Below are 27,771 nucleotides of genomic sequence, written 5' to 3'. Positions count from 1 at the left end.
CTCTTACTAATCCAGAGTCGAGCCCGACCTACCAAATATACATATGTTTAGCATGCAACGAGTCTCTAAACAACTCTTTGCTTGTCCAGCTCATCTAACACCACTCTCTATGGTCCGACTCCATTGAAATATCGTTACAACAACTGCACGTGGGGTTATGAATATGCCATCGAAAGTACCGTTGTTGTTGTAGCGGAGGAAAAATTCCTAAAGTAATTTGTTGAAAGCTACATTTTGCGGATCCATTCCATTCCGTAGTCTATAGCGATGGAATTGTGAGCCTATCTTGGTATAATCTCTTGTAACATTAATTCTAGATTCCACTAATTAGATCTAATTTGTGTTTATATTAAATTACAATTAGAAAGCGACAAAATTTTTAATAAGGCATTGATCAATTTATACAACTATTGTAATACATAAATTATCCATAATAAAATTCCAATTTTCACAACTCATACGAATATGAAAACTTGTGTTGACCCTAAGCATTATCAGTGCATCATTATCGAAGCGCATATCTTGATATGCTTTATCTGTCTTTTCTGTCATGAACTGTCCTTTTCATGAGTTGACAGCTTCGTATTCTTATCGGTATGTCAAATTTTGGATTGTTTTTCTTTTTTGTTTGATTTTTGTGATTATGTTCGCTTGAGAGAAAGTCAAGTGAAATATTTCAATCTATGTATTTATATTGATTTTTTGTAACCGATAAGCATGTTAAAATAACAGTTATTAAGTTATGGATGGTTCATTCATAGGACGCTATTTACAAAACAGGTATTTTCGACTTTCTTTGAATGATGTCAAGTGTACATTTTAGTACACCGCGAGAGGTTGCATATTCACCTCTTCTTCGTCTGTTTTGATAAACATTCTCTTCTAAGGAGTTGTTTGATATCAAGTTTGGGTGTAGATGTAATTTTTACAAACAAACAATCAATCGGTAGTGGCATTTTCTTTGCAAAAGCATTCTTACGACTTTGTTTAGATAAAAGTTAAATGCAGCATTTCCCTGAGCGCATTGTTTTTGGAAATATTGTAAATCCGAAGCTTTAGTATGTTTTTCTTGCAAATTATGCCGTTGTACTCGACTAGCCTCATAGCCCCGTAATTAAATACCATACATACATACAATAGATTTTTTTGTTTTTTCAAATCAACTAAAGCTTATGAAAGAAAATGAAGCGGCCAAAGTATTGTCCTTATTTGATTACTCTTCTGAGATCAGCAAAGAGATGGTTGAGTCAGTGATAAGATACAAACTGGAGATGAAGCAAAATTACTACAGAAACTGTACTGGGGTAGGCAGGCCAAGATGACAAGATATAAGGTGTACAAATACATGTAAAGAAAGAACCTGCATAAGCCATACTCCGCACACATTCAACGTCAAAATACTGTGGATTAGGCACACCACCGAATACTTAGTTAATCGGATAAAAGAAGCGGATTATTATCAGGTACGGAGCGAGCGTAGTGAAGGCTCACGAAATACGTACATACTATACATTGGGGCTTGCCGCATTTGACATGGGTGCGGCGGTCGGCCGGTCGGTCGGTCGGTAATGAAGTGGCTTTCGTAGGGACAGGCTAGCGCGGTAAGGCTGAAGTATCACGCTTAAATCTTATTAAGGTTGAAACCTACGCAAAAGTGTAGCGAGTTTGTTAGAGGGTTGGTAAGCTGAGTGGCGCAATGGGAAACGGTGTCTGTTTTTCGCTGGTAATAACTCAAAAGCTGACGCAGCTGGTGTGTGGTAATGAATATTTTCAAGCTTGACTTTTGGCATTTTTAATTACATATTCGTATATTTGAATGTATGTGTGTAATATTGTTTGTGGGTTTATATTCTCAGAAAAATAAAATATAATTTCTTAGAACTCCGTTTATGTGGTTGAGGTTTCACAATGAGTAAGTGCAGGTCTGTACAAATTTTCATGGGAATCACTCGATAAAAAGTTGTGGTTTCCACTATATACATATCTATGAAATGTATTGTACATAAAAACTTCTATTGAAATTTATAAAAGCGTTTGTATATAACCGCTATTTGAATGGAATTTACCGCCAACATTACCCACAAATTTCTCATTTGTCCTTCCTGTTTTGGCGACTATTGTGGTTTTACCTCAACATGCCATATTTTCTGCGGTTGCGGTTCGAAATTTTCTGGTTTAACACACATAGTCTAACAATGCAACATGCAGTGTATTATTTGAAATACATATATCTCGCGATAAAATATGGCGCGGGTCATATACAGTCGGCGTCAGAAGTTAGCATACAACTGAGATTCATGTCTAAAACCGTTATTTTTTTTAAGATGTAAATTCTTATAAATGGGTTTTTAAGAACAAACAAGAAAACACGTTAACTTCGGCTGCACCGAAGTTAATATACCCTTCACAGGTGCATTTCTTTTAGTAACTATGTACATACATATGTGTTCAGTTTGTATGGAAGCTATATGCAATAGTAATCCGATCTGAAAATTTTTTCGGAGATTATATCATTACCTTAAGTAGTAATCCATGCCAAATTTCGTGAAGATACCACGTTAAATGCGAAATCTTTCCATAAAGCATATGGCAGCTATATGTTAAAGTGGTCCGATATTGGCAGTTCCGACAAATGAGCAGCTTCTTTGAAGAGAAAATGACGTTTGCAAAATTTCGTATATATACAGACAGACGGACAGACAGACATGGCTAAGTCGACTCAGCTCAACATACTGATCATTTATATATATACTTTATGGGGTCACCGACGCTTCCTTCTGGGTGTTACAAATTTCGTGGCAAACTTGATATACCCTGTTCAGGGTATAAAAAGTGCATACAAATTATAGTTTAAAATAGGCATATTCAGAGCGTACCGTTAATAACGCCGAAGCTTATGATTATAAGTACTCTGCCTACTCAAATTTCTTCGATAGAAAAACTACTCACATTTTGGTATCCCCGCATCATGAGTGATACCCAAGTTCGTAAAATGATGAAAGATGTTAAGAAAAACCCGAAGTGTAGTGCGGTTGAAATAGCAGAAAATCTTTCTTGAGATCGACTAGTTTCGAGTTACTATGTATGTACAGGGCCTTAAATATCAATGGTTTTCGTAGGAGAAAACCAAGGAAGAAGCATCGCATTCTCAATGCTAATAGAGCTAAACTGCTTAACTTCGCAAAACTCATTTAACTGATCTCAAACCTCCCCCAACAGTGTTTAGTAACGAAAGAAAATTCTAAACATTTGGCACAAAAACCGTGGTAAGATGTGGAGATCGCGAAATAGTGAACTGATTCCACAAAACCTTGTTTCAACTATTAAGCATGCGAGAGGTTCTGTAATGCTTTGGGAGTGCATGTCGGCTGCTGGCACCGAAAAACTAGACTTTTTTGAGTCTGCGATGAAAAGCTGAGATTAACTTCAATTATTAAATGTTTATTTTTTTACAACTTAAACCAAAGTATCCAAAAATAGGCTTTAACCTCGCGTTGGGTTTTTCAACAAGACAACGAACACAAGCATACCGCTAGAGTTGTCAAATAATGGCTATTGTATAACACTCCAAAACAATTAAATTCACCTCCTCAATCCTATTAAGAATTTATGGGATGTTCTAGACAGAAACATTATAAAAAGGCCCATAACCTTAAAACATTGTTGGCAGAACGTATTGAATGAAGAATAGGGCGAAAATTAATAAGATAATACAAAACTTGGTTAACTCAATGCAAAGGCATATGGAAGCCGTTATAAAGTCTGGTGAAAGTCTAAGACTCTGACGGCATATGGATATAGAAGGATAGTCTTATTATGTCTCGGAATTTGCACTTTCACAAATTGGAAGAATTTGTTTAGCCCTTTAATTGAATGCCACATACACACTTAGAAGTAGAACAATTAAAAGTAACGAATATGAAAAATCGATAATTTTTCTTTCTACTGTGCTGTATTTATACCTTATCCAACACCGGTGTCCAAGCAGCCTCATCATAGTCAATTACTATTTTCAACTGTTATTTCTGTAGAAGGGTAGATAACATCAACTGTCTTCCCTTTGGCATTACACAATACCTACGAGATTGACGTTTTAAGATATCACAACTTTCTACAATTTTATTTCTTTGGCACATTGGCCAAATATTTATTTGCATAGGTCACCTTGAGCGTAAGCAATAAATATTAATATCATACGCGCCTCGACAACTTTCTCTACAAATTCCCAAACCCTGTTTTACGTAATACACATGTACATAGTAAGTGTGTGCTTATAAACGTCTGTATGTTTGATAACTTTGGCCCGTCTTATGCTCGTAAGCTCGTATTCATGCATCCCTGCACGCATCATCACAGTAGCGGCAGCGGAATTAGAAACGTGACCGGCCAGCGTACACGAGTTCACCGAGGCACTGGCACGATATTCGTGTTGCACTGCGAGAAGTTAAGTGGTACTGCATATACTACTATAAACGTGCGATAGTTTCATGTGTGTTAAGAAAATATAGAACGCGTAACACGAAACCACTTACAAGTGGTATTGCGAGGGATAAGCATCAGCTGGATGTCTAGTATGATGAGACAGTTCGAATGAAAGATCGTGTCTTAAAATTGGAAACCTATGTAGTCAAAAAGCACGAAACCGTTCAGTGTTATTGGGAAATTCAAAAGTATTTTTGTTTATGTTTTTTTAGAACACAATATGGCATATTAGTTTGGAAATTCAAATTTCAAGTTGTCGAAAAATCACTTGTTGATTATGCGTTAAACTAAGAGGCATATATACATATTGTGGCTCACAGTGCAATCGATAATAAATTTCTTTCCTTGAGTTATTCGATTTCTTCGTTCTTACATTTTAATATTGACATTCAAAAACACACTCATCTTAAGTGATAACTTTAGGAACAATAATCAAAATAAGTTTTATAGTATGTTTTGCTTCCAAGAGCCCTCCCTGAACAGCCAATAACATATTGAAGGTCCTGTAATAAGAAATCCGTTATTTTAGCATTAAATGTCGAATTTTATTCAGCATTGTGATCCGATTTAGGTCACATATGACACGTTTTGCTCCATAAACTGGTACAGTCGATTTTCTCAAGCTATTTTTAGGCTGATGGAACACAATACCTCTCCTATTGGTCAAAGCTGTCCGCTTCTGGGCGTTTGTTGACTAAAAATATCCGAATTTAGAGTTGGGCTGTTCAAGGGCAGCTCATAGTAGGCGTTTCCCTGCCAATCCCATCAAAAGCATAACAAAACCTCCCAACCGTCAATGCTGGCTTGGCCATCGTTTGCGCCGGCTCACCGCGATTGACGTTTCCCCTCCCACTAACCACCCGCTGAAAGTATTAAACGATTGGTTTGCGATTCAGCAAGGATGTGCAGATAGGAACTTAGTCTATGTTTTTGCCTTTTTTTTTTGAAAAAAAATGTGTGTTTTCTCTTTGCTGGTGTCCAAATACATGCGGAAAAGTTTTTTTTAGTACGAAATATTATCTTTCTACCGCTACATGGCGTAACCCAATCGTGCTTGTACAACGAGTATCTATTGGAAAATTAATGGTTTTCATTTTATTCCAAAGCATCACGATCAAAGGAGTCAAGAGAATGTTTTCGAAATTTTCAGCACTCCAAATACCTTAAATATGTCCCACTGCTGATCATTACTATAGCTTGATATATTTTTTACGATATTTTTAGGGCTTTACTGGCGATTTTCAAAAGCATACCGAACATTTTTGTCAAATACATGCGTACATTTTGACAGTTATCTCTCTGAACATAAGTGCATTATGGCAGTGATAACAGCTAAGTATGTGTTTTCGATTTTAGTGATTTAACTTCGATAAGAAAGAGATCTTAACCTCACACTTTACTCTCGAAAATCTGTTTGAAAATTACAAAACAGTTCATCATTTGTCTTGGCACATTTGAGATTCGAACGAATCCTATAACCTAATGGTCTGTATATTTGACTTGCAGCTGGTCTCACTAGTTAGCTGTATTTTACCCTAGCATAAGTTCATATAACAATAAATCCTCGATTGCTTGCCGTCAGCAATGTTTGGTGTTATCTGCTGTCATCTAGGTATCTACAACTAAAACTGAATAATGTATTTTGTGTAATTTATACACATTGCTGCATATTATTTTTTATCGATTTTCTATATAGGCCTATCGACACTGTTGCTAGTAGAAATACTCGTAACGGACCATGCCACTGAAGTACTTACTCACAACGAAATATGGTATGACGCGCGGTGTACTTTTACGGCGCAGCTGCCAAACAGCGCAGGGTCGATTGTATCGTTGCGACGATTCAGCAGTTTGTCGATCTACAGGTTTTCGTTTTTATTAAGCAAAAATAAAATGTTTTATTATGTTTCCAACTGCACTTAAAATTTTCGTATAAGTATCATTCAAGTTTTATGGCAGTACTCGACGTCCCGACAGTTTTGTTTTCGTGAATGTATTTCATGTCTGTCTGTATGTGTGCTCATATTTCGCTTTTTGTTTCTTGAAGAGTTGTAAGTCATTATTGCTGTTGTTGGCTATAGAACTCTGGTAGTGACTGCAAAATATTTTGTGAGGTTGCATGAATAATACGACAAGCAAGACAAGTTTATGGCTTTCAATAAATTGTAGTTCACTTTTAATAACCCAACATTATAAAGATGGCGTAGAAAAAGGAAAACACAAATGTGCATAATCATTATAATAAAGTGAAATTAATGTATAGACGGATGTATGTATGTATACATATGTATATGTGTATATGTCGTCCACAACAGGAACGTAAGCATCTGTTTTTGGAAATATGATTATACGAAAGTAGATATGGTTTGTGGATACATCTTGCCACCGTCAGTCGTACACAAATTGTTGCTACTATCTAAGTAAGCAGGTTTAATCCAATCGAAACGAATGAAAGACGCTTCAAGAACAAAAAGTATAATAATCCCATTGCTTGGAAGAAGCGAATGGTTTGTTTCAGCACAGCACTATTGATACTGAAATCTTCGTACTGGCTTAATTCGTTTGAGTATGAATGTACATATTTTTAAATAAATTACCAGATATGGCAACATCGTCTATAATCCGCATTAAATCTACTGTCAGTGATGTGCGTGTACAAAGTCAGCAATTTCCTTTGTTGTTGCTATCGTCTATGCCAACCTCCTTGCCAAACGTATAAAGCATATGCACCAATGACCAAACTTGACAGAGTTTCTGCTTTCGAAGGACTTACTTCCAGACAAGCTGTGTCACATAATCCTTATCGTGCATCTCAAAAGATTAAAGTAAAATACATTGCCGGCTGTATGACATAGCGAGTGCAGAGCGAGTACAAGGCGAACGACGAGTAGAACTGCATTAGTTGTGAAGAAAGTTCGTATAATTTATTGTAGGTTTCTTTTGTTTGTTATAGTTAGTAATGTGTTCAAATCTATGTACATATGTATATAATATGGAAAGTTCCAGTTCTTCCGTCTGGCATGGTGCTGGACGCAATTGTGTAGCGGACCCAATACCATTAGCAACATTGCAGCACACTACTTGGCGAAATAATGAATGTACAGCAAATTAATGTTTGTCAGCTGTTACCTACCGTCCGTTCCGCCAGTCGACCTTTGCCTCTACGTATATACCGCTGCTGGTATCAACGACGCTGCTGCAGGAGGGCATACGAGCACCAAAGTGCCTTGCATAAATTATGCCTTTCATTGCAGCAAATTTCATTTTGCAGTCAAATTTATTTATCTATTTGCATTTGCGAAATCATTTCGTTTCATCTACTCGTATAGTATATGTACATATGTATGTCTGTACCTTTATATGCAGAAGTCATTCGCAAGGCATGGCATTGCAAATGGATTTGTTAGCTGTTCATTCATGCATCGGGCCGGCAATGCAATTTATAGATAGCAGTTGGTTAAATGCATTTTCGTGTAGGTAAGGCTAAATTATATCTGCTTTCAACTAAAATGTATATAACATACATATATGTACATATGTATGTATATAAAAAAATTAATGTGTTGCCGTGAAATTTCATTTTCATAAATGTAAACATGTCTGTATGTGTTTGCAAGCTCTGAGTTCATGCGCCATTAAAGGATATTCAATGAGTCGCATTAATGAGTTTTTTGTGCAAATATTTCACGCCATAAAATGTATTCAAAGTATCAACGAATCGTAATGCTCTGGTATTACGGGTGTAAATAATGTAGTGTACTTATGTATATACTCACATACATATATATTGACTCTTTCGTTTATTACCAAAATAAAATTTTAGACCCCAAATTAAAACTTTTATTTCATTTAATTTAGCACACACTTAAGCAGTTATGATTTAAAAAAATGTGTTCTCAAACTTATGGCCATGTCTGCATTTACGGTCTACATATAATATTTGGCGCCAGTATTAAATTTTCATCTACCGCTATTTTTTACTTTTAGTACGTAATAAAAAATTAGTTGCAGTTGAGAAATTAAGGGAATGTATAGACTTTAAACAAAACAAAATTCTCGGTGAAGAAGATTTTGAGGGTTGTTTGGTGGGACTGGCAAGGAATTATCTACCATGAGCTGTTCCCTAACGCCGAACTCTAAATTCCGTACAATTTTACCAAAAACTGGACCGTCTGAAGCAAGCATTGGCCCAGAAGCGCACAGCTTTGGGCAATAGTAGTTGCATTTTGTGCCAATAAGACAACGCCAGGCCCACACATCGATATTGACTCGCAAGAATTTCCGAAAGCTTGGTTGGGAGGTCTCTATGCATTCAACTTATAGACCGAATCTCTACATGAGCAGCCTGTGAAAATTAGTTGAGTTCCAATAGAGACGAGAGTTTACCGTATATGACAGTGGCAATACTTACTTAGAAAATTATCTTGAAATTGGAAACATGTTATCGAATAAAAGCCCGATCTTAATCGTATAACTCCAACTATGCTAAATAAAACTCTGAAGTTATTTAATTTTTAGATCTTATATTACTTTATATAAGCACTGTAAGGTTTTCACTATTCTGTTGCGCTTATTTGGTTGTTCAGTCTCACAAATTTCGAACCTACGTTTTCTGTTGAAACCTATTACCTCCAATTTTGGAAACCTTTTTTTTAGGTTAGATATAAATAAATTAGCTTAACGATTTTTTTTTATAATATATTTACAATAGTAAATTTGTATGTATACTTTTTCATAGTTTCGGTTTGCTACCAATTTCTTTTCATTTTTACTTCTGCATCATACTTATTTTAGCGGACTTAACTAACAAAAGATCAATCATTCTAAGAATAGTACTGCAAAAACATTTCCTTTCTCTTTTTTTTTTATCTGAATCCACAATGTCGTGCAGAAGGCAACATAAATTATACATTTTGCAGATGTTAGGCCCAAATTACGATCTCCCACCGACTGCATTGTTGTGTTTTTTGACTCGATCTAGCCACCTGCTGTGCAGCACCCTGCAGCGCACAGCAATTACAACAAAGTGGCGTTTCTACATAAATGCTTCCTTTATGGTTGTATAACACACATGTGAACATATGTACATATGTATATACTTACAGACATATCGCATCCGCTGTGGCTACACTTTCATCCGCCATTTAAAGCGAGGGAACACTCTCCATAGCTCAAAGCTTAATTAGGATAATACGTATTCTTTATAAGTACATACATACATACATACATATATCCCATTATATTTATTTAAAAAGTTAAAAGTTATCTGTAACGTTGTGTAGATGCCCGAACGATTTCGGATCATCGTATTATTTATGATATAACTTCAAGGCCATCAATTATATTAATGCATTAATAAGCAAAAGCTTTGTTTTTTCAAAATTCAGTTTTGGTCATTAAAAAGCCCATAAAATTAATTGATTCATCGAGAATTAATTTGTGATACACCCTTATTCCTAGTTCCCACTCCTATATCTAACATATAATCTCAAGAAAATCAGGACCAAGATTTAAATATTTGCATCAAAACTCATATCTAAAATGTATATAACCTCCATGTTTGGTTCCACTAATTCCCTGCTGGTAAGTTTTATGCGAAAATATATGTATATACAATTTTAATAGGCTCTTTTTGTGCTCTTCGTTCTTAAAAAGCACAAATCTACTTTACATTTACGAAGTTTTATAATCCCATTTAGATAAACAACCGCAATAAAAATTGAAACGACGAACGACTGAAATCATTTATGGCCTATTTATGCCCATTAAATCTTGTGCAGTTTTCAAAAAAGCTTTGAAGCATTGCAGAAAAATGGTGGAATGCCAATAAACTGGGCAGTAACTGTGGCTATAAATACCTTGCAGTTGAAATGTAATTATTCATACATACATATATACTATATGCAGAAGTACAGCTGCGATAAATAAAATATGATCACTATGCCATCGTTAGAAGCCTGGATATTATTTAATCGGGATGAAAATATTATTTACGAAGCAAGATAGACTTAAAATAAGCAATGTACCACATTTCGATCTCTTAAAAAATAGAAAATAATACTAAATAAATTCACAATTAGCTTTTGCATTAAAAAAATTTGGTAAAATTATTGTCTGCCAAAAATATCTGAGTAAAAATCTGCAAATTTTTGGTAATATCGAAAATAGGTTAAAATATTGTGTAGTCAAAAAAGTTTTTTCGTATTTTGTTAATAGATGTCGTTGCAGTCGTATACCTCCAGTGCTACCAAACAAGTTGTATCATACCATATAGTGTTGGAAAGGTGAGATTTTAAGCTTCATTTAACCAAAAAAAAAAAAATTCGGGAAAGTTGAAAAAAACTTACCATTACCGCTTTCTTACCATTTTCCTCATGAAATCCAACTAAACATGATTCTATTGTTTTTGCCACTACTGTATAAATATAAAATATGACAAGTAAACATCCGCACAAATATAACACTGAGTTTTGTAATTCAAGGCGTACGACTAATTTGAGACGCCAGTGAAGAAAAAGGAAATGAACTGGTATGAAGCCATCGTCTGTCTGTCCAATGAACGCCATCAACCAGCTGCATTCATTAGTGCTGTTTGACAGCCCATCAATTCTTTCGTGAATCGTACGTTTTCCCCCCTTTTTTGTTTCAATCCATCAATTAGTGTCTATCAATACTTTGCTTTCCAATTTAATTTTTCAAAAAGCTGAACCCCTCCAAGCCCCAACACCTTCCAGGCGACCTTAGTTGAGATTTGGCTCTTTCGATTTTTCTATTTTACATACATATATACTTATGCATATCGATACGTGTATATGTATTTATGTATGTCTGCCTGTACATTTTTCAATTATACTAATTCGCATCGCGAATCTGTTATTATGCACACACATGCACACAACAAATACACGTATATGTTTACATCGCATGTCGATTTGTCACGTTTGTCAGCTGGTATGGCACAATATTTGCTGCTTAATTATAATTATCTCGCTTTTGTATTGCAAATCAGTGAAGCGAAAATTAAGAACGGCTTCATAAAATGGAGGTAGAGGTGATTTTGTCGGGAATTCGAGAAACCGAATTGCTGAATTTGCATTTCGTTCAAATAGTCGGCATCAATAGAATAGCTCTTTTCTAGCTCGCCTATCTTTAATTGGATTTTCGAAGGCATGTGTCATGCAAGTTAACTTCAGTTTAGAGAGGGAGAGAGAAAACAGCACCCGACAAAAGTTTCAAAGAGAATCATTATGCAAACCTGATATATACAGTTTTAATACCGTTAAATCTTTAAAATTTGTTAAAATCAGCGATCAATTGAAGCTTTTGTTAATAAAGAAGATGAAATGGAGCTTTATAAACAATCGATTGACTGATCCTTTCAGGCAGAAAGTAAACCATTATCAAGAGCTACCACAACCCTAATGAAGTTCCAAACATCAAATTTTTGTTCTCATTAGATAAATGAACAAGTTAAATTTAAAAAAAAAAACGAATAGACTGATGATGATAGAGCTCATTTTTAATTACTTTTTTTATTTAAGAAACCGTAATTTCCCAGCTGTCAGGCATATTTTTCAGCTCAAAACCGTCATGTCCCCTTCCACTGCGGGTATTTGAGTAATGTGCGTATAATTTAGTGCTGGGTAACATCCGGTAATGACTAATCACATTTATAAAATAAATAATAATTTCCTGTATATACCAAACCTCATATGATAAACAATTGAAACTTCATTTAGTCATTTATAATTAAAAGGGGTGCATCAACAGGTTTAACGATTGGATGTAAATACCATAAAAGCAAGAAAATTTGCCAAAGAATTGTGTATTTGAAAAACATATAAAAGCTTTTGTTCAGTCAATTATTAACCTCACTAAATATATTCATCATATTAGTTGTCTTCGATTGGCTAATACTACGAAATCGAACAACAGATTGGCAAATATAAAATGAACTCGCATAATCAAATGAAAGCTGCCTTTAATCTGCTAAGCCTTAGAAAGTAGCGAATCGTTCATAAAAGTGACAAAAATCGAGTAAAAAAGTTTATACCATAAAGTATCATCATACTCTCTTAAAATAAATTCATCTGAGCAACTTCATGTTGCCACTGTGGGCAAAATATAGTAAGACTTTAAATTTTGTTAGAAAACCCATTTGTCGAAATATTCTTTTTCTGGGTTGATATGACTTTCAGTGACACCTATGTCGAATATCACATCAAAAAAATCATTGGTGTTTAGTTTACGGTTGTCTTTCATAAATAGATAACGTGCATTCGGTGATTTTTGCGAAGAGGGAAATTATTCAACAAAAAAGTTCTATTAAATTTCGAGTGTAGAATCAAATTTCGTTTGCCGGCACGTTCAGAATGTTTGAAAGGGCATTCGGTGATAATTGTTTGTCGCAAGCAAGTGTTTTTGATTGGCGCAAATTATTCAAAGAGGGTCGGGAACGCGTTGACAACGAACCATGTCCAGGACGACAATCAACTGATGATCAACACGTCAATAAAATAAAGGAATTGGTGCTTGAGAATCGACGATTAACACTAAGAGATCTTACTGGCGTCGTTGGAATATAGGAAAGATCAGTAAAAACCATTTTGATAGATCATTTGGGCCTAAGAAAAGTTAAAACACTCAATTTTTTCAAAAAACAGCGTCGCGTTAACGTCTGTGAAACAATGCTTTCCGACTACCAAGATGTCATATGCTTACAACCTGAAAACGTGCGATCAATCGGACGATAACGTGACAAAGGTGAGAAGCCGAAAAATCCACGTCAAAGCAGGTCAAAAATCAAGGATATGTTGACAGTTTTCTTCGATTATCGAGCAAGGGTGCCTTCCGAACTCCTTCCAAATTGTCAACAAAGAATACTATTTGAGTGTTATGCGTCGTTTGCACAAAGTTATTCGCAAAAAAAGTCCCGCATTATGGGCCGACAACTCTTGGTTTTTGTAACACGATAATGCACCGTCGCCAAATTTTCAATCAAAAATGACTGCAACCATTCGGTTGATTTAGCCCGTGTGACTTCTGGCTATTCAGCAAACTCAAACAACCGCTCCGGGAAAATCGTTTTGAGTCAATTGAAGCCGTTAAAGGTGAATCGCTACGCGCATCGAAAGCTATTTCAGAAATCGACTTAAACTTTTACTTTTTCTAAGATTGGAAGAAACGTTGGCACAAGCGTATTGGGGCTAAGGGTGATTACTTTGAGAGACCGACATAGATTTTGAAGAATATATTAAGAATTTTAAAATTATGAACAAAGTCTTACTATTTTTTGTTCATAACAGTTTTTATACTATATAAATTGCCCATAAAAATATTTATAAAGTCATTCACCACTTAGAAAACGATCCAAACAAGAAAACCGGGTTTTTGACAACCCGTCGAATACATTACCGAATGTTGAAAACTTGTTTAATTGCTGCAATTCACGTTCAGATGAAGTAAGATTTAACAAATTATCTTAAATACATACATATTTTACTTGTGTGGAAGTTATAAATTTTGATTGATTACTAATGACAGTGGTAACTCAAATATATTTAATATACGTATTTGAGTGACATGTGTACGTGACTGGCACTAGTTTGGGAACGAAAACAACCCTATTTACTTTAAAGAGAAGAAGTTAAATCCACACGAATAAAAAAATCTCCGAAAACAGCGGCTTGGCATTCAAAAGCTCAAGTTCAAACCGGTTTTGACGAAAGAAAACTGCAATATCAAACTCTCTATATAAAGAAAAGTTATGAGCAATAACATCAACCTTTGGGGGTCAGAAAGATTTTGCGAAATATATAGAGCCTTATGGCATAGACACAGATGATTTTTATGTCCCCCGAATGGCTTTATTATTTATCAGACGTGGAACCTTAAATTGGTAAGGATCAACCGGTATGACTTCTCAGAATGATAATGTAGTCGGTTGTCTTTAATTTTAACAAGATATAACCGTTTTACTCTGTGGTTTAATTGTCATATAAAACGTTTTTAGTAGAGTTTGAGGATATCCTTGAGAACCATAAATAAGCGGGTACAGATTTTGAAACCTACAGACTCATCTTCTGCTCTCACTTCGCACTATTCTACGGTAGATTCATTCCGCTCTTTTTTTAAATTTTAAAGTAATTATAGAAAGTCATTGGTTTGTCAAAATACCCTCGTATATCCTTGCATATTTTCTGATTAATTAAGGAGTGTGCTGTGCAATTTTTTCCAAATAAAATTAAAAAGTCGAATAGAAATCATGCAAACGAATGCAATAAATCAAATGAAATGCAGGTTATTGGTTCGGTTTTTTTGTATATATTATGGACTACGGTTTGTTTAAATTTTACATAAAGGAAATATTACCAGGCTTTGCGATAGACGAGACACAAGAACACATATTCAAGCATAAACCTTATGGACCTCTGCAGCTCGCCAGTTATGCAACGTTAAACGGGTGTGCATAGCCAGACCCGGGTTTGAACGCGATCATAGTTTTCTAGCGTTGTTCGGCGCACAACGATCTTTAACGAACGAACGACATTCGTCAGCTATTATAGCGTGTCAGAACGCTCACAGATATTTATATATATGTACACACTTATATACACCGATGTGTTCGCCATGTTGCGGTTGAATATTAAGATAAATGATTTTTCGGTTTTTCCATTTGGGATGACGACGATTGCAACGATGTTTCAGAGCAATGTTTTTAGCTGCACGCTTTCGTAGCGGAGCAACTATGATTGTGTGGGATTGTGTGGTGGGAGTACGAGTGATGGTGGCGACTATGGGGCAGAGTGTTTTCATTTTGATTCACAAAACATAAATAATTATACTTGTATACCTTTGGTAGTACATCGACACCTCGAAGCTGGTGACAACTTTCCACACTTTCCTTTTGTAGTGATTTTTTCTATTATTTGAACTGATATTACTGCCATGTGCTAATTTGTGATAAGACCGTATACAAGAAATCCCAAGAAATATGTTTATTCTATTAATCAGACCAAGTTGAAAATTGTTGAAGGTTTATTCTGTTAAAGTAAAACTATTAAATTTTATATATCAGTTACCTAAGCTTTTCCACCAGACCGTTCACTATAAGAATACAATATTCACGCGATGAGAATTCTATAAGAATTCGACTTCTTGTTAATATGATGTTTTGCTTAAAGTTGTTGTAACACTATACAATGCAAATATCTTTTGAGAATGATTTATGTTTTATTAATAATACTCATTATGTAACCAATTATTCGACCACGACCTGATGTGGGCTTGTTTATATGTAGATGTTGCCGTTGTTGCAGCAGTGAACTTTCGCAATTAATTGTGTAGAATTGGAGAATCGATAGTACCTGACCGGTTATAAATGTGGGTTCGTTCTAATTTCGTAGACTCCACTGTCTCCACTCCACTGGATTATTGTACATTGCCACCTTGACTACTTGTTGTCCTTAAACCTCTTTTATAAGTTATAAGTAATGGCAACTCTGTTCTCACTTAACCTCCTTTTTGATTAGTCAACATAAATTTCGTCTGACATAATCAGCATTCCAGCAATTAAATAGAAAGTCATTAAATAGTTTTTACCTCGTCCAATTTTTTATCTCCCCACAAACACTGTACGGCGCAACGTCATCGTGTAGACGCCTCGCGTTTCATGTTCGAAATGGATGTTGCAAAATGATTTATGTGCAGTGCAAATGTTTTGGAAACTTTCTCTGCGCGAATATAGTTGAGCGTGTTGAACGATGTCTGCGGGCGTATTTTTATAATATACATATATACTGATGAATATATGTGTATGCACATAAATATATATCTGCTTGTTGTTATAGTACATGTAAGTTGTACCTAATGGCAGAAAGACTATCGCCACCAACTCACCCAGGCACGAACACATTTCGCCACACAATCACGCTATCATATATTTAATGTCTTTCCACCGATATAAGTCCGAATAAAATATGGCATTCGGAGTTTTCATAAATTACACCTGTAAATTAAGGCAATTTTCGAGCAACTCGCCATATTTTGCCATTATAATGCTTAGAATAGGCAATGGAGGTCTGCCAGTGTGGAACTCATTTGTATTAATGCGCCGCTTCGGGGGCAATAAACTACAGTTCTTTCGAACTCGAATCTGCCAATGCAATTAAAATGGCGCTAATTATTTTACGGTGTACGATATATATGTATATAGTATATATGTACATATGTATTTGAGCACATATATGTGTATACTTAGTATATATGTATGTACATATAGCTGTGTACGTGTGGGAAAATAGTGTCGATAATTTAATTGGATCATAAAAGTTATTAGCATCAATTAAAGTTAATTGTGTGATTGCACCTTCCGAAACATTGAATTATTTTTGCGAACTACGTACATACATACCTCCTCAAGCTAACGAATATAATTAGCTCTGCACATTACTTACACTGTATAGCAAGCAAGTTTGGAATTCCAAAAGTTTATAGAACTCAAATGTGTTTTCAAGTGTTATTCTTGTGTGCTCATCATTCACATTTTTGTGTGTGACTTATGGTTCTAGAAGCACTTTTGAATACTACTGCTTATGTATGCATGTTTAAAAAAAATATGCGTTCTGAGCATAAAATACATAGTAATTATGACAGCCAAATCGAATTTTAATTACTAATCATTTTCCATTTTGTGCTCGAGCCGAACAAGCAGTAAAAATTATAATGAGAGAACCATTACTGCCTATCACCAAAGGACTGGAATGTGTGTGTGTGTGTGTATGTGTACAAGTAAGCTAGGTTAAGCAATACAGTAAAATCTCATAAAAGGAATTTGCCATCGCAACTCTAGCGCACACATAAATATGCATGAGCTTAGGAGCAAATTCGTATAAGGGAGGATCGGTTTCGGTAGAATTGTATTTAATTGGGCATAATACATATCGTGTATGTACAAATATGTACATATGAAATTTACAGAGCATGATTGAAAAAAATTTTTTTTCGAAACAAAATTTTGGTATTGGTTAAATATAGTTTACATTTATCGTAGAAGCGATATAAATGTTGAACATCATTAATATTAATGTTCATAAGTTTAAAATTATAAGAAATAAAAAATTTTCCCAAAAATAATCAAATTTTTAACTGATATATATCTTTTAAACGTTTGGGTTTTTGCATTTAGACCTTTTTTGTTTTCTACAAAATCTAATGTACAAATATTTACATATGTATTGTGATTCAAAAAAATATTTTATTGGTTTAGGTTCCTAGACACCTTAAGAAAGCCTATAAGTTTCATCATTCATAATAGTTTTTGTTCATAGAGTTATAAAATTTAAGAAATAAAAATTTTAAAAAATAAAAACTTTAACTGTATATATCTTTTAAACGTTTGTTTATGAAAAAATATATTAGGACCTTTTTTGTTTTTACAAAATCTGTTTCAGATATTTTTCAAGTAGTTGGAAGAGATATATAATTTTCTGATAATAAGAAAAAATAGAAAACTGTATATGAGGACCTATTTTTCCGTTACAACTAAAAACTCATGTTTGGAAAAAAAAAATTTTTTGTACCAAACGAAAAAAAAATTTTTACACTTACATGTAAATGTATATAAATCAGTTGGTATTAAATTTTGGCAAATACCTTCCAAATATAAGAAGTACAGTTTATGTACCATGTTACGTAGGTTGCCTTTAATATTTCAGGATTTGTCAACCCTAGTGTTGCAATATGGCAACTCTTAACTTTGCCGTAAAGTTTGACATTTTCTATGCTATACATACTCAGACGCTATGCGCGCTATATGTGTTGTTTACAGTAACTTAAAATATTCAACTCAGCCAAAATGTGGAATTATGTGGCGAACATTTGCGATATTACTTTTTACGACTTAGGACGTGGATTAACTCGGCAACAGTGCATCGATGAACGTAAGTCAGTTTCAAAAACATGACCTCAATAAAACTACTTTTCCCTAAAAGAAATGAGAATTTTTCTTAGGACTCCAGTATTTAACCGCTTCTCGATAAATTGTGAGCAGAATTTCCTTCATACCTTCAAACAATCGATTTATTTTCTATAGTAAAAATGTCAAACCATTGAGGCGACCCGTCTTAACGTTCATATAAGTTAGTATGTATGCAGAAGCGAATGATGTTACACAAAGTAGGCAACCAGACATTTTTGCTGGCACTTTTAGTATTTCAACAAGTAATGTAATTATAATTAATGAAAACGAATTCTGAAATCTTATAATCTTTGTTAATTAAGTACAGGAAAGTTTTGCCTCCCCTTAATTGTTAGCGATAAAATCAAATTCAAGTTTATTTATAAAAGTTTTCCTTACATTAATAGAAGAAGCTTAATTAATTTTTCTGACAAAGGTGATGGTAGAGTTTCTAAGTACACGACGCTGAATGTTCGTTTTATGATTTATATAATTTGCGTAATATTCAAAACTATTCTCGTATTTCTAACTTGATACTGAACAGTTCTTGCAACTTTTTTATATCAAAACTATTAAAGGGGGCTTAACATTGTCTAGCGTAGAGTGGACAAATTTCAAGACCACTGTCAACTGAGTAGTACTTAGACAGGTTTGTGCTCCATTATTCTACAGAAACTATCTATATGTTAATTCAAACACTTTTTACTGTATTAAATACATTCTAGCTGAACTATACTAAATTTCTAAAGTTTTCTAAAACCTTATAACTTGACTAAAATCAGTTTTGGTCTCTTAGCTAATTATAAAAGTGGAAATAATTTTGTCTAAAAAATATTTTCAAGGTTTTTGCATACCGAAAAGCCACTTAACTTCCTCAATTAACGATTGACAGCTCAAAATGATGACTAGCTTTAAAAACTAATAATTACGTTTCTCTATATTTTGCAAAATTTGCTATCACATTTTTTTGTCCAATGACGTTATAAATAACCTCTTTTAAAATCAGCAATTCCAACATTTTGATTTTTTTAACACTGCCCTTGTTTAAGCTACCTCGAAATTCAGCTAATAAATAAATATATTCGTACATACCTTCCTGTCTTCTAAACTATAAATACTTTTTCAATAAAGACAGTGACTTTGAGGTTAAATAGAATAAGGTCGCAAATATTCAAATTATGCTAAAAAGAGTTTAAAACCCGCAGAAAGTTCTCCTCATAGGTGAACATGATTTTGCGAATTGATTTAGAGTCTCATTTACAACCCAGAAAGCACTACCCATAAGTTTAAAGACATTCTCGGGCCTTTGTGGCTCGGAAAATTGTAAAATGTAGCAGCCTAAGCTCTTAAGCAATCGGAAGATTTGCTACACTATAAATACTGATACTTTCTGCAGTCAAAAAATCCTTAATTGAGTAATTCGGGATAATTTCAGCAATTTAATCATTAACGTACTCAATTTACCATACAATGCCATAGAATAATTAACTAATTACCCGAATGTTACTTAATTGAAATTAAATGCGTCCAATACATGCATTCCCTGGATAAATGTTCAATAAATGAATGAAGAATTTATTTAATGATAAAAGGAAGTGCCATCAATAGAAATTACAGAAAACCGAAATGGTATGAATGTCAAATGATGAAATTTTCGATGTAAAATGGCTGACAAAGACAATGTTGCTTTCATGCAACATAACATAAGAAATGTTTATTCCAAAAATAGTAAATGTATAATAGTACAAGGAGTACCATAGGATACAAGGAGTGGTCGGTAGGATTTCATTATTGATATTGCTTTTGCATCAGTATATGGCATCTGTCAAAAACTCATTATTCAAACTAAATTGAGTAAATACCTCAGTTAATTGAGTTGTTAGCACAGTGTTGGATTAAAATTTCGCAACCAATTTTGAGGATGTTGCAAGATTACTGGCTTCTCAAATCACTTCCAATTTAACCTTTAAATATGGAGGAGTCGAATTTTACGAGTATCCTTCAAATCTGATATAAAGTGGATACAACAGACTCATTTATCGAAAAAATGTTAAATCACGTGATTATAATTATAATATTGAAAATAAAACTTATACATACATATATGATTATTTTGGCCTCAACCAGCAGGGTTAGGTTAGGTGCCTGCTCTCTGAACACTTTTTATGTGTTTAAATGTGTATGTGTGCAAATACATGTGTATGGACTTATGTAAGAATATATATCCGATTCGATTTGCAATGTTGATAAGAGGCACTTGACTTTAATTAAATTGCAACAACTGATGAGAGTATTCATCAATGTCGTCATGCACGAACCAACCAACCAAGCAAACAGTCAGTCCGCCAGCCAGTAGATGAGCCAGCCAACTCACAAATGAACCTGCTAGCCCCAGCCAACAAGCTGAAACATCCGAGCGCTGTCTGGTTTGGCTCGAGCGTGTACTTACATATACATATGCACTCTTGCTGAATACATATTTTAACAGGAGCACATGTTGAGCCATGGATATGTTCATGTACATTCTCATTATGTAGTGTGGTTGTTTGTAAATATATATATACTCTCACGACATAATCAATCAATAAGATTTATGCGTTCCAACTTGAGATAAAACTAATCAATCTTCATGTGACGGCAAAGAAAACGCATAATGATGAAAATTTTCGAAATAAAGTTGAGCATTTCAACGAAAGCATGACAGAGAGGAAGATATAGAGAGAGACAGAGCGCACTTGTTTGTGCAGACTTTGCGCAAAAACTATTTTATTGTTTTCATATTTTTGCTTTTAAAGTCGTGCGAGTGTTTTTGCAAAGACTTTCCAAATTGTGAAAATTAATGCTTTGTTATTATCAGCATCTTGGGCGCCATGAATTACAGAAGCCATGTTTTTTTTTTTTTTTGAGCTGCACAAATTGCACTTTTATTCTGAAGAAGTTCCACTTTTTGTTGTCTCTACATGCATTACAGGGTAAACTATTGAGTGAAACAAATACAATTTCATTAAAACAATTGTTTCAGGTGAAGATATTTTTGCCAGATATTCCACTTAAGTAAGAGTAAAGATCGCCGCTACTTTCTCAGATCACGCGACCAATCAAGCATGCTGCGATAAATATCAATTGTTGAATGTGCAGTGTTTTATGGCGCTTCCTTCCGCAAAATCAAAGGATCGCCCAAATCCACGCAAATATATTATCAAACCAAACTCGGTATTGATATAAAAGCTTTGTTTAAACAACACAATAATAACTAAGAATGGTTTTTAGAATTCTCTCATTTTTGCATTTCGATTATTTTCGATAAATTTTTCAAGATTCATATTGAAAAAAAAAATGAACAAGTTTGATTGAAAGAGTACCAGGCGGCTCAACACCGTGTTCCTATCCATATGTACAAGCCATGATACCGATATGTGGTCTTAAAAATCTATTGTACAAGAAACTCAACATACTTTGCAATTGTTTTTCTATCCCTCGAATTCACAAAGTTCAAATTAAACATTTTCTTTATGTTGATTTATTATAAATAATGTGCATTCGTTGACAGTTGTGGCATTCGAAGGTGAATATCTAATTGGTTTAGCGAGCTAATTTAAAATTCACCTATGTAAATTTAAAATTTTATTTTTTTTTGGTCAGGCAGGAGTTAAGCAACTCCTTCAGTTTTGTTTTGCTGCGAGATTTAATTAAAAGTTTTGAGTTGCGCAGTTTATAGCGGTGTTTGCGGTGGAGAGACCATGGCTGGTATTATTGGTGGGTTAAAGAAATACAGAAGAAATTTCTGTTATATGCAATATATTAAATCGGTATTTTCGACTATTTAATTTTAATTATTTAATTCCTTTTTTAATCCATATTAATTAGTTAATGGATTAATTATTGTAGATCAGATGCGAAGTAGTATAATATTACTGCTTCATACAATATACTTAGGGTATAGCTGCGATTGGTATTGAAAAGAAGAGAATAATGAAGCAATAAAGACGCGAATTTAGTGTGACAGTAACAATATGTTATGCTTCTCAATTTCATTGCAATGTCAATGCTGTTGCACTTAAAATAAATTACTTATAATATATATTATATTTACTTATAATTTATAATTTTATTATAATAACTTATAATTTATTTTAGATTTATTATTTAATAAGGTTGCATGCACCATTATATTGAATTAAGATGTACATCGCAACCCTTCTTCAATTGTCAATCCATAACGATAAAAAAATGTTAGGGGAATCAGTTAAAAAAGCTACGTAGCTATGTATGAAATGATTGCTGTTTTAGAAAATTAGAAAATTAACTACTTCGGATATAACAACAAAGTGGAATTTATTAATATTATTCATTTGATTTTTTATTTGTTCAGTTTGAAACATTCAGTTTATTTGTTAAAAACAGCTGTTGTTATTCACTAACATGCCAGACTTCTGACTTCATCTGTCAAACTGAGAAAACAATTGATTAAACAAATTTGTGACCGATAATATTTTCAAAATATTTATATCACTTTTTCAATTTATTGCATAAAAACGTCAGCTTTATCACTTTTATAACGAAGATATCAGATTTTTTATATAACAAAGCTCTTTAGGATAACTATATAGCAATTAATATTGCTGTTTACGTGCGATAAGTTATCTTTATTTGTCCACTAAAGTTAGGGAATTATATTGACATTGATAAATGAGTATCTTATCAGTAATTGCTTACACTTTCCTTGATTACTTGATTGTCCTTGCGATAAGATAACACTCCCTATTTAAAGGAGTAATAATTTCATGCCATATATCATATGAGATTTGATTAACAAAAGTGTGTGGGCTGACATACAAGTATATAAATTTAGAAATGTTGTTTCACCTTTTCTACAAACAATGGTGCTGCTGGCTGATTTTTCTTATATAACTAACAATTTTATGAATCACCCTTCGATCAAAGTTTATTTATCGATAAATATCTATTCTTGCTATACTGAATAAAGTATTATTATACAGTTCATATTTTATACTAAAAATTCACTTTAAATAATGAACAACTTTTATATCCTCAATTTTCAGTCGGAGTCGTCATCATCAGCTTCCACAAAATTTGCCCTACTCAAATGTGTATGGTGCAGTCAATTACTGAGCATCAATGATCGCCCCAAACTCTTGGAATGTCTGCATGTTTCCTGCTCACAATGTGTGAATACCAAATTCTCTGAGCTCGATCGCACCATGCCGCCACTTATACATTGCCCCGTTTGTAATATGGCCTCACAGAATGAGTTTATCATTGATAATCAATTTTTGATCGAACAATGTACAGCCGCTGGTGATAATAGTTTGGCCGATGGCAATTCCACAGATGCATCCAAAGCGACCGTTACAGCCAATATAACCTGTAGCAGTTGTTCGGATAATGCTATAGCGACGTCATGGTGTGTCGATTGTTCCGAATATATCTGTGACAGTTGTGTGCAGGCGCATCAACGTCTTAAAATCACCAAGGATCACACAATTAAGCCAAAGGAGGAAGCCAATAATGAACAATTGCCTGGTGCTGCTGGTATAGATAAGCTACACATGTGTCATCTACATCCGCAAGAGAAACTGTCGCTGTTCTGTGAGACGTGCGACAAGTTAACATGTCGTGATTGTCAGCTCAGCGATCATCGCGATCACAAATATAAGTTTGCGCATGAAATTGCCACGGAGACGCGTCAAGCGTTAAAAACGCTCGTCTCGGAAATCAACTATAAGCGCTTCCTGCTCTCATCTGCCACAAAAGTGATTGATGATCGACAAAAGCAAATTGCCGATCGTAAGAAGGATCTTATTAAGGAGATCACTGCAATGGTGGTGAAGATCACAAATACAGTTAATATGCGTGGCAAGCAATTGGCTATGCGTCTGAATGAAGTATGCGATACAAAAATGAAGGTTTTGATCGAGAAGAAGGACGCGTTGCAGTTGCTATCCGACAACACCGATCACTGCATCGAGTTTATGGAGAACGCTATGGAGAAGGGCAGCGATTATGCGATTTTGTCGAGTAAAAAATCCTTGGTGCGACATTTGCAGAAACTGAAGTGTCAACGAGCAGACATACCAAATCCAGAAATCCCTGTGCGTATCCAAGTACAGTTAAATCAAGTCTCTGAACTGCAAAAAGGTAGGAGCAATTAAATTATTACTATTTTGTTAAATTAATGTTAATTTGTTGCAATACTTCTTTGAAATAAGATATTAACAAAATAATAACTGCGGCTAAAATAGAAATTTATACATTTCGATTCAAACATATTATTGTCTTTTATTGCAGTTATTTCTCAACTCGGCACTGTTATTGTGGACGGTAAACCATATCCACCAGCACCATCCACCAATGGACCTCCACGCCAGCAGCCAAGTCCTAATATGGCGCCACCATTACGACCAGGTCTTCCACCAGGTATGCCCGCTGGCATGTCTCCTACTGGACCACCAAGCGGATATGGACCTCAGAATGGACCGCCAATATACAATAACAGTTCTTCGGCACAACAACAATTTAACAACATGCAAATGAATCGAAACTATGCTGCCGAAGGCGCAGGTAAGGGTACGCCAGCATGTCGTTCGCAATTTATTACTACATTCATCTCATTTATACACTAATTAAATTATGTAAACTCCATTTAATTAGACAATTGTCTAATATAACATATTTGCATTTATCGTTTGCAGTTCGCTTCGGCGCAATGCCACCGGGTATGCAACGTCAAGGTCAGCCACATGTTAGTTCCTCAACACATCCTCAAAATATGGGTAAGTCAATCATATTATTAAATTTCTTTTCATTCTAGCTATATTTCTTTTGATTGGTTTTTTAGACATGAGCTTGCGTGGCCTTCTAAATAATCAAGCAGCTCAGAGTTCCAATCAAGCTCATATATCATTTAATGGTCCACCGAATTATCCCGGTGGCCCACAAGGCGCAGCTTCACCACACCAGCAAATGAATACCCAAATGAGGCCGCATTTTATGGGCGGTCCTCCAGGCCAACAACATCAGAATTATCCGCAGAATACGCCTGGTGGACCGAATAACCCGAATTATATAAACAATACTGCGCGCTTCCAGAACTATCAACGCATGTCGAGTCACGCGCAACAGCAGGCCGCAGTAGCGGCCATGTCAAGCGCGGGCGGTCCTGGTGGTCCATGCGGCAGCCAAATACCGTCACCAAACCCCATGCAGCGACCGCAAATAATGCCCAATCCCATGCAGAATGTAAGCTAAAATTGACTTTGTTAAGGTTGTTTAATTTGTATTATTATATTTCAAATAATTTTTGTAGAACCTGGGGTTTCATGGGAGTCAGCCTGGCTTCAGTCCCGGGCCGCCACAAACCGCGCCACAAATGAACAGTAGCTTGAGCAGTATGCACAGCATGGCCAAATGGCACATACCTCAATCAGCGCAACAGACAAACGGTAAATCAATATTTGCACATTAATGTATGCATATATTCTATCTTAATGCATTATTTGTTACTTAGCTTGCCCACAACAAGGTCCTCTAATGCAGTTTGCCAACGGCCGTCAAACAGAGAACTTTAAAATTTCCTTAAAATCTCCAAATACTCTAAAGAATACCACACCAAATGGCAGCTCGTCGGCACATAGTATGCAAGGCAATAGTGCGTCTAGCTTACATGCAGCTTCGCTTGGGCTCGGACCAGCTGTTTCCATCTTACCTAATGTCACATCAACCAATCCAAAGACGCCGAGCCCGAGCACTAACGAGGTGGGCAGTAGGATCATTTGCATACTTAAGCATTCACGCAACACAGTTGCGCCGATGCTTTGCTTAGTGCTATACTAAAATTGTTGTATACTTCATTTTTTTCCAAAATACAGAACGCAAAAGATTTCACTGAACCGATTGACAAGGTCCGTGACGATTCCATAAACGATCTAATAGCTACGATTGCCAAATTGGATTCGAATGGTGTTCAGGTGCTGCCGGAGGGACGTACCAAAACCACATCGCCGCAAGTGCACAGCTCAACAGACCTATCCAATACTCAAGAAGGTAAGCAAATTGTTACCAAGCAGAAAGATAGTATTGTATTACTGTTGTATATGTTTATGTTTGTTTTGTAATCGAATATGCGCTTGATTTAATTTCGATTCCGTAAAATTGAAACAACAAAATTTTGTTTTGTCATCATTTCGTTGAGTACATATGCGATTACAAACTTAATTTTGCATTTGTTTTCACGTCATTCAATTCATTCGTATTTTAAATGTTATGCGCTGCTGGAAAACTTGCTTTAATTGGCACACATACAACAAAACTATACAGTTAACGGCATTGCATACATAAAATCCACAGCATATCGAAAAGTTTTCCAGCTTTTAGTGTTGTTTATTCGTATATTACTAGTCGAAAATCTACAATATGTATATTTTTCATACGTAATATGCTGGTTTAATCTACAATTTCATGTAACTTTGCTTTGTTTGTTTCTTTTCCAAACATATCGAATCAAATCGTATCGTAACCGAATTAAACTTCCGTCTCTTTAAATAATGCATACTAATCATTAATGCCAAAATCAAAACCAAACAAATAAAAAAAATGAAAAAAAAACATCTTTATACATACAAATACAAAAATATTTCATAAAATTGCTCGAATAAACTGAAAACTAATTAGTTAATACTAAAAATGATCAAAAAGACGACCCGAACGAAGATTGGTGTGCCGTTTGCCTTGACGGTGGAGAGCTCATGTGCTGCGACAAGTGCCCGAAAGTATTCCATCAGAATTGTCACATACCCGCCATCAGTTCGTTGCCGGACGAAAGCGAAAGTTGGCAATGTCTATTGTGCGTTAACCTCAAAGAGCTGGCTAATAACACCGACAACACACAGAAAGCTCCTGGCGAATTAAGTCGGCTGGAATTGCAGATCATGCAACGCATTTGTCTCGAATTGTATTGCCAGTACGAACAAAGTTTACATTTCCGCGAGCCGGAGCCGCCTACCAATACAGCCTACTATGAAATTATTTGCAAGTAAGATTTCACAACCTGCGCCGCCATTTTTGTAAGAAGTCATAAAGTAATTTCTCTCACACATTTTGTAGTCCCATGTCTTTGGATGTTATACGCACAAGATTGGACCCGACCAGCCCAAATCATTATAAGGATATCGCTGGCTTTGTATCAGATGTGCGTTTAATATTTAAGAACACTTATCTCTTCTATCAAGTAAGTACTTTGTGATTATTCCAACAAGCCAAATGTTTATATATATTTTTGCGGGGACTTGTAAATAATGGATTTTCTTTTACGA

At 34.9% G+C, this 27,771-nt stretch overlaps 1 protein-coding gene and 1 long non-coding RNA gene across 5 annotated transcripts in view; one reads left to right on the top strand and one right to left on the bottom strand.

Annotated features, from left to right (window-relative positions):
- The window catches only part of LOC126751685 (E3 ubiquitin-protein ligase TRIM33), a 34,241-nt gene that overhangs the window by 3,283 nt on the left and 3,187 nt on the right, over nt 1–27,771 (top strand). Inside the window, exons 2-10 of one of the 4 annotated variants that reach the window (XM_050462144.1) lie at nt 23,503–24,598; nt 24,749–25,021; nt 25,153–25,233; nt 25,299–25,699; nt 25,767–25,902; nt 25,968–26,215; nt 26,329–26,503; nt 27,155–27,491; nt 27,563–27,686. In XM_050462144.1, the coding sequence (XP_050318101.1) occupies nt 23,503–24,598; nt 24,749–25,021; nt 25,153–25,233; nt 25,299–25,699; nt 25,767–25,902; nt 25,968–26,215; nt 26,329–26,503; nt 27,155–27,491; nt 27,563–27,686 (2,871 nt within the window). Of the gene's footprint in view, nt 1–23,502; nt 24,599–24,748; nt 25,028–25,152; nt 25,234–25,298; nt 25,700–25,766; nt 25,903–25,967; nt 26,216–26,328; nt 26,504–27,130; nt 27,492–27,562; nt 27,687–27,771 lie in introns of all 4 variants that reach the window. The other 3 variants (XM_050462142.1, XM_050462143.1, XM_050462140.1) reach the window with 3 other exon arrangements.
- LOC126751688 (uncharacterized) lies at nt 14,845–16,200 on the bottom strand. Its single transcript, XR_007665912.1, has 3 exons — nt 15,564–16,200; nt 15,335–15,484; nt 14,845–15,275 (listed from the first exon to the last, which is right to left on the bottom strand). It is a non-coding gene; the product is annotated as an uncharacterized LOC126751688 (long non-coding RNA).

This window comes from Bactrocera neohumeralis, chromosome 2 (assembly GCF_024586455.1).
Source record: "Bactrocera neohumeralis isolate Rockhampton chromosome 2, APGP_CSIRO_Bneo_wtdbg2-racon-allhic-juicebox.fasta_v2, whole genome shotgun sequence".
Taxonomy (NCBI): Eukaryota; Metazoa; Arthropoda; class Insecta; order Diptera; family Tephritidae; genus Bactrocera; species Bactrocera neohumeralis.
This window is presented reverse-complemented; position numbering and strand designations above follow the sequence as displayed.